Raw genomic sequence first — 8,080 nt, 5'->3', positions numbered from 1 at the left:
GCCCAGCGCGGGGCTGCGCCAGCGCCGCCCGGGCCGCGACCGAGCCCCCGACGGAGCCCCCGGAGCGGCCCCCGCTGCATCCCCCGATTCCCCCGAGCCCGGAGTCGGTGCCGCGGCCTCGCCGCTCTCCCCGGGCACCTTCTGGCTGACCCGCATCGTGCTGCTGCGCTCCATTGCCCTCCTGTACTGTGAGTGCCGGGCGGGCGCTGCCCCTGCGCCCCGCGCTGTCCCCGAGTGGTGAGCGGGGACGGCAGCCAGGGAACGGCTGGAGCTGTGCCAGGGAGGGTTAGGGGGGAGAGCAGGGAAAGGTTCTTCCCCCGGAGGGTGGTGGGGCACCGAGCAGGCTCCCCAGGGAATGGGCACATTCCCAAGGCTGCCAGAGCTCCAGGAGCGTTTGGACACCGCTCGCAGGCACGTGGTGAGATCCTTGGGCATGTCCTGTACAGGAACAGGACTCGGTGATCCCTGTGGGTCCTTCGCAATTCAGTTTATTCTATGATTATATGAACCTTGTGGGTCTCCTCCAGCTCAGGATATTCCATGATTCTCTTCTTTTTCACTCCTACTTTCCTGGTGGGTTGGGAACCCTGTGGCTGATGCTGGGATGGGGTTGGTGATGTTGGAAGCTGGTGGAGCTGGAAGGAGAAGTTTGCTCACACCACAAGGCTGGTACCTTTCAGCAGAGCTGTTTGGAGCTGCTCATCCTTTCCCTTCAACTTGTGAGCTCCCAGTGCAAGAACTTTTTGTCTTATGCAGCAGCAGGACTAGAGAGAGAGTTGACATCCCTGGGTGCCAACACCACCAACTAGGACCTACAGTCGACATGACCTTAAATTATTCCACAGTAGAAGCAGTTTCCAGCCTCTGCCGTGCTTGTTTGCCTCTTGCTTTGGCACTGAGAGCTGCGCTCAAAGCCCGCTGGTGCTCCATTTAAAAATATTTACAGTGAAACCAAAACTGACAAGTAACACACTACGGTACAAATTCTAAACTTGCCCCAGATTTGTCCACGGAATCGTTAGAATTTGTAGCCTGCCAGCCTGCTTAGATTATTTTGCATCAAAACCATGCAGAAGTTGTAGTTTCGTATGGTTTTGACACGTGCTCTGGTTCTAGTTTGGTTTCAGCTCTCAGTGAAATGCGAGGTTATGACTCTTTCAGTCAAAATGAAAGCGATTCCAATATTCCCCCATGTGTAAATCCAGGCTGCTGAGTTTCCCGTGGCTCAGTTTGCAGTTTTCTTATGAAAAACTGATTGCTGTTCTCTGCTGTGCCTTCGGTGGAGGCTGCTGCTTCCTGGTGGTGGATTTGTGGTGATAAATGTGCCACACCTGGGAGCTTACGGGGTGTCGGGGGTGGGAAGGGAGCAGGGGCTGCCCGGAGGGGTGGGAATTGGTGAAAATCAAAGGTGTGGGACTTTGTGGTGAGTGGGACAGCTGGGACAACGAGGTGGGGAACAAGGATCTGATTGGGGGTCAGGTGAGTTACTGGTGGAAGTGATTGAAACTGGTGGGCTGCAGGAGAAAAGGAGGCTGGGAGTGCCTGAGCCAGAGGATGAAGCTGAGTTTGCAGGTTGGTGAGTAGGTGTGGGATGCTAAAAAAGAGGGAGACTTCTTCATGGTACTTTTTCAAGCAAGAGAAAGGTGTGGGAACACCAGAAGGTAGCTGAGGGAGGGAGGAGACCCCAAAATGTTTCTGTAGTGTAGAACGAGGAAACCTTTTGGAGAGTGGAGTGTCAGAGGGAGGATTTTGAGTACTGGAGCTGGAAGGAGCGGGGCAGGAGGATGTTTGTGTCCCTTGTGAAGGGAAGAGGTATAGGAGAGAAAAGTTCACCTGCTTGTTGTGCAACTTGTGCTTGGCTGCACTCGGGTCCTAGGGAGTTCTGCTGCTGGTTTGGGGTGATCCAAGGTCAGGGACCTGGGCCTGGTTTAACACAGGTCAATGTCCTGCTGGCAGCAGTGCTGGGGCTGGCAATACAGCAGAGGTGTCCCACAAGAACTTGTGGGGTGGAAGCTGCTTGTTGTGTGTGAGCTGGAGAGGTTGTGGGCAGGCAGATTCCCTCTGGGGCAGCCCTGGGGTGGGATGCTCCAGAGGGAAGGTGGATTGCCCTTTGATCTCTGTGGAGAGCCTGGGTTTTTTAGAAACAGCAGAAAACAATTTTGTGCCTCTGTGCCAAGCTGCTCTTGCAGGCTTTTTTCTGGAGATGGAAGCATTTACTGTGACAGCTGATTTTTCTCCCAGACGCGGCGATTCCGCGCGCGCCGAGGCTCAGACTCGCTGAGGAGACGGCTGATGCCGTTGTGACAGTTTGACATTCCTCAGTCGTGGGATGTTTTCCCCCCTTCTTTCATTTCACCCTTTTATGTGTAACCCTTTCCTTCCTGCTGGGCTGAGCAGTGAACCCTCTGAGGGGAATTTGTGTTAAGGTGTTGGGGAAGTGGGCACTGCCTGGTGATTGGAGCTCCTCTGGGAGCTGAGGGTTGTTCCCCCTCCTGGGTGGAATGGAGGGATGGGAGAGCGCAGGATCCTGAGGATGGGATGGAGAGAAATGGGATTTGGGGTGTACAGTGACCCCAAAGCGTGGTCTGGGGGCCTGTCACCTCCTTCCTGCCCCCCACCCCATTCCCAAAGGAGGTGGTCATTGCCTGGTGCAGGCAAGGGAGATGTTTTCCCTGAGGATCTTCCCGTGTGGAAGGAGGACAGGCAGAGCAAGGCAGGTGTGAAGTGTCCTTTGGTGTGCCCTCTCTTCTCCCCTACTACCCCCTTTGCTTGTAACAACTCTCCTGTTTTTTTTTTTTTTTTTTTTTTTGTCTTTGGAAGGGATTTTCCAGGAGCAGCCGGAGCCTGGGAAGTCCCTGGCAAAGCAGCTGCTGTGTGAGAGGCAGGTTGGAGATGGGAGGTGGGAGAGGATCTGAGGATTTGTCAGAGCCCAGCCCCACCTGCTGCTGGCAGGAGTGGGAAGGCAGGGAAAGTGGATCCAGCTGAAAGGGCTCTGTGAGGCTGGGTCCTTGCTGCACTGTCCTGGCACTCCATCCTTTGGAAATTGTCTCTCTCCATGTTTCCTGATGGCTCCTTCAGGTCCTGGAAGGCCACAATGACATCTTCTCCAGGCTGAACAATCCCAGCTCTCCCAGCAGAGCTGCTCCATCCTTCTGCTCATCCTGGTGCCTCCTCTGGACTGGTTCCAGCAGTTTCACATCCTTCCCATGCTGGAACCCTGTGCTGAAGGCAGCTCTGCAGTGGGGTCTCACCTGGGCAGGGCACAGGTTCAGACCAATGCCAGTTTGGGATTTGCAGCCTTTCCATCCTGCTCTTGCCCTGTGTGTTTGTTCCCTGTGACAGGGGTCGGTGTTTTGGCAATACAGAAATACTTTAAGGTCTTGTTGGAAGTGCTCTTACAGGTAAATAGCTGGTCCCAAAGCTCTCGACAACAAACGTGCAGTATTTGCTCCCTTCACCCTCCTTCTAAATCATTTTTAAGTGCCCTTTTTGGGTGATTACTATTAGCAGATTCCAGCTGTAGAAATTGTACCACCCTCCCCAGTCTCAGCCAGGCTCTGTGAAGAGCTTTGAAATAAAACCTATTATTTAAATCCAGTTTATCTTCCTTCTCCTTATGTATTGTTTAATAGTATTTTCTTTCCCCAGAGCTAGAGCTATGGGAGGTTCATGCTCCTTCTTCCTAAATCTGAAATCTAAAGCCCTCTCGGGGGGTTTGGCTTCCTGTAGGTTCCTGGCTCTCCCCGGTGTCCTTCCTCTTCTCTTTCTCTGCCATCTCCCCTGCTTTCCCTTCCCTCAGTTTTATTAAAAGGCTCCCAGTAGCTTTCAGCCTGCCTGGTCAGGATTAGAGAACATCTTCAGGCACTTTTGCTGCCCTGGAAGGTTTTATTTCAGCTCAGTGCTCGTTAGCAAGGCTGTGCAGCACCAGCAGCGTGTCAGCACTGGGTCTTCTGAGCAGCTGCATCCCCCTGGAAAGGGAAAAAGGTTCCCTTCTCCACTCTTGTTATCAAGCTCCCAGTCAGCTCCTTGCCCAGAGCTGCTCTGGAGCAGAGGGATCTTCCCAGGGCATCCTCCAGCTGCAGGCTGGGGTGGTTTTGAACAGCCTGGGACCCAAAGGGAAGCTTTTTCTATTTACACACCTTTTCAAACAAGGAGGCAACAGGGAGATGAGCACTTCAAAACCCCCCCGAGCAACCACCCCAAAGTCTTCAGCTTGGCTGTGAAAGGCAAGAAAACAAAAAAGGTGTTAAGAACAGAGGACTTTGTTGTGTGTTTTTTGTGGGTGCTTGGCTTCACCCTTCGCTCGGTGCTCTGGTGTTGTTGCTTCTGTGTTGCAAGACTTTGCAGGGGAATTCATCAATTGGGAACTTACTCGATTCATTTCTCTGGTAATAAAGAAAATACCAGGAATATTCTGCTCTTCCTTCTTTCCAGCAGTCCAACCTCAGCTTGCAGCAGCCAGCTCAGGGCCTGTCCAAATGCCTCCTTGGGTCAAAGGGGCACTTGATAAACTGCTCCAGGCAGACTTTGTGTGTGTGTGTGTGCAAAATATTGTTTGGTTTTCAGGCAGAGCTCTGTGCTCTTGGTTCAGTTCTTCTTGTGGTTTGGGCATTAAGGAAAAGTTAAGGCTTCTTTTAACAGGGCGTGGGGGAAAAGAGAAGAAGCCATATGACTGAAAAGTTTTGGATTTCACATCTTTAAACCTTTCCTGAGCATGAAGAATGGGATTCGCTCATTCTCCTACCATGAGAGGCTGAGCCTGGACTGGGGGAAAGGAGCTGAGGTGCCAGGGAAATCTGGATGGAGTGAATCCTTTTGGATGGGGACGCTTGGGTGGTGGTTATTGGTACCATGTGGGATTGAGCAAGGAACACGCTGGGTTTGGGGGGAGAGAGGAGGCTGGGAGGGGAAGGAGAAGGTGGAGAGGGGGGAGTTAATGGAAAAGTACAGTGAAGCACCTTGTGAGGTGAGGATAAGTAGGGAAGGTCTATTAGCAGCCCTGATAATTTGCATGTATTATGTAAAGCTCAGCTGGCAGCAGGGAGAGCTCCCATGTGAGCTGTCAAAGCTCTGCAGTGGGAGGCAGACCCGGAGCTGCTCCACTCCTGCCACCTGCACAGCCTGAGGAATGGCAGATCAGCTGGAACAGAGGGCACTGGCCTGGGCTGAACGCTCCCAAATCCTGGAAGTGTCCATGAAAAGCACAGGCAGTGAGCGGCCCCACGGCTGATGGAAGCGTGGTGGGGGCTTGTGCCAGGTCTGGAGGCTTGGAGGGGCGCGGGCTCCCCGGGAAAAGCTCCAGGACTGAGGGGAAGTGGGTCAGCGTGCCCCAAGCCCAGCAGAGGGGTGATTGTGCCAGTCAGTGCCCAAGGTGGAAGCAGCTTGTTTGCCTTGGAAGGAGTGGAAGATGCAGAGTGGAAAATCCCCGATCACGAGGCCACAGGGAGAGAGATTCTGGAATAGGGGTTGAGGAAGAAGCACAGGCTTTGGGGGAAAAGGGACTTTTTTACCCCCCTGACTAAGCCAAGGTCAAAGGGAAGGTTCCTGGAGAAGGGAGCAGGCCTGCTACACTGAACTTGAGGATCCAGTTTCTCTGGGGTTCAGGGAGAGGAAGCAATGACAAGCTGATAAATAACTTCCTTTTTTCCCTCCTGGATCTGGGCATCTCCTGTGTTGCTGAAATCCTTTGCGGTCCCTGTCTTCAGTTTCGGCTCTTCCCTGTGTCCAGCAGCACAGAAGCTGCTGCCTGAGGGGGAAACCTCTTGGAGAGGGAGCTGGGAGGGCGTGGATGGATGGGTGGGTGGAAGAGGGAGCTGCCTGGGGGATGAGCCCTTCAGAGGTGCTCCAGAAGATGCTGGAGATGGGTGAAGAGGGAGCCCGGAGTCATCCAGACGCAGACTGAGCGTGGGGAGCGTCCAGGAGAGGGAGCTGGATCCGGGATGGAGCTCTGGGAATGCTGCACGTGTGTGAGCATCACCTGGGAGGTGATGGATCAAACACAGGTGGAACAGTGGGATTTGCTTTGGGGGAGGTGAATTCTCCCGAAATTAGGGTGGCTGCTGCTGAGGTTTGGCTGCAAAGGGTGATGTGGGAAATCCCAGCAGTGGGAAATGGATGTCCTGGGAGGAAACCCCTTTGGAGCCTGAGCTGGGCCATCCTAAAATGTGCATTTCATGGCAGCTCCAGTGCTGTGTTTGCTGCCTGCAGGCTCAGGGAGGCTGAGCACGGTTTTGTCTGTACCATGTGGATTTGCTGGAATTGCTGGCGTTTGTTTTTCCTAATTTACCTTTTCCTTGTTTGTCTGGCATACAGTGCAGGGGTCTAATTTAGACTTTTTTAGGCAAAAACCTGCTCAGCACTTCTTATGGGTTGGGGCAGCAATTCTGGAGCATTTAGAGGTGAATTTGATTAGCACTTTTGGAAAACTGTGCAGCAAATTGCAGTGCTAATCATGGGAAATCAAGCCATGGAGTTTTAAGGCAGAACTGGCCTTTGCTTGGCTTTTTTTTAGCCAGAAATGAAGCTATTAAGCTGTCTAAAGCTCAGAAGAATTATATTTCAATTATATTTCTGCTGGTTTCATGTCAGGCTTTCTGATTACACGGTTGTGCTGAGCTGAGTGTTGGTAGAAAATATGAATAAAATAGAAAACACTTAACCTGTGCTCCAGAACTGATCCTGTAGTGTTGGCATCAGTTTTTCTCATGTCTCTCCCTGTCCATAATTGAATAAAATAATTGAATAAAAATGTCTTTTATTTGTAAAATTATTCACTGTGTATAAAAGATGGATGGGAAGAGACACAACCAATTAACTCCCAACTTTATTGTGTCATCCCCGGGGTTCAGGATCTGCTGGAATCAAAGGGAACCCTTGCAGTGACCTCTGCTGTGTGTTGGATGATGACTTTTAGTGGTTTTAAAATGAGAATAAAATCCATGGCTGTGTGCTGAGAGCTGGGGGAGTGTTAAGTGGATTAAGTGGAACCCACTGGAGACCTTTGTCTGGGGAATGGGACTTTCAGTTGGATTCCCTGGGGCTGCAGACTTTGGGTTGCTGCTCCAGACTTCAAAGAAATGGGAATTTGGGCTCTGATTTCACACAGGCTCTCCCCCAGCGCTCCCAGTTCGAGACACCAGATGAACACCAGGATTGTTGTTTGCAGAATGCCAGCATTGAGATAAGCAAGGAAACAGATTTGATCATTAACCAGGGAGCATTGGGGAGGGGAACAAATCAGCCTTTTGCAAGAGCTCTGGTGCTGCTGCCCGTGACATGGCTGGTGTTTGGATAATGTTTGAAGGATGGGTAAATTAGTGGATGCAGCCTAATCAGGAAATGTTGGCCTTGCTCATTACTGGTTTTTTTTTCCCCCCTGAGATGTGGAGATTACTGGAGTTACAAACTGCAAATTGGTAACTGCAGGAGATGCCTAAAATATGAGATAATCCCTAAAAACTGCCCAACTTTCTCTGTAGGCCATCAAAAGATCTGTAATTAAATTGCTGATGTGCTGTTAAAAAAAGCATCTGGCTGGTCTAAGATAGTCCAGGGCAGGAGCAGAGACACTATAAACGGGACATCTGTAGTGACGTGGGAAAGTGGGAATTCAGGGGATGGGAAGATGTTAAGATTTTGGATTTCCAACCTTCCAGGGTATGGGAGGATGCAGAGGGTCAGGCCATGGCAGAGCTGCTGTTTGGGGCAGTTGTGGAGAGCCACGAACCATTGTCTGCCCAAAGAACTGAGCGTGCCTGGAACAGCTCCAGGGTCCTCAGCACAGGAAGGAATCGTTGGAGCAACTCCAGAGCTGCTCCCAGGGCTGGAGCCACGCTGGGAGAGCTGGGGGTGTTCACCTGGAGGAAACTCCAGGGAGAGCTCAGAGCCTCTTCCAGGGCCTAAAGGGGCTCCAGGAGAGCTGGAGAGGGGCTGGGGAGGAGGGATGGAGTGCCAGGACACAGGGAATGGCTTCCCACTGCCGGAGGGCAGGGAGAGATGGGATATTGGGCAGGAATTGTTCCCTGTGAGGGTGGCGAGGCCCTGGCACAGATGCCCAGACAAGCTGGGGCTCACACTACGT

General features: G+C 52.2%; 1 protein-coding gene across 1 annotated transcript in view; it reads left to right on the top strand.

The window, feature by feature from the left end:
- Positions 1-8,080, top strand: part of LMF1 (lipase maturation factor 1) — a 144,778-nt gene that overhangs the window by 503 nt on the left and 136,195 nt on the right. The window contains exon 2 of the mRNA XM_008633604.2: positions 7-188. Within this exon, the coding sequence (XP_008631826.1) occupies positions 7-188 (182 nt within the window). The remainder of the gene's footprint in view (positions 1-6; positions 189-8,080) is intronic.

This window comes from Corvus brachyrhynchos, unplaced genomic scaffold, assembly GCF_000691975.1.
Source record: "Corvus brachyrhynchos isolate BGI_N302 unplaced genomic scaffold, ASM69197v1 scaffold5, whole genome shotgun sequence".
NCBI classification, from domain to species: Eukaryota; Metazoa; Chordata; class Aves; order Passeriformes; family Corvidae; genus Corvus; species Corvus brachyrhynchos.
Note: the sequence above shows the minus strand (reverse complement) of the source record. Positions and strands in the feature narration are given on the sequence as shown.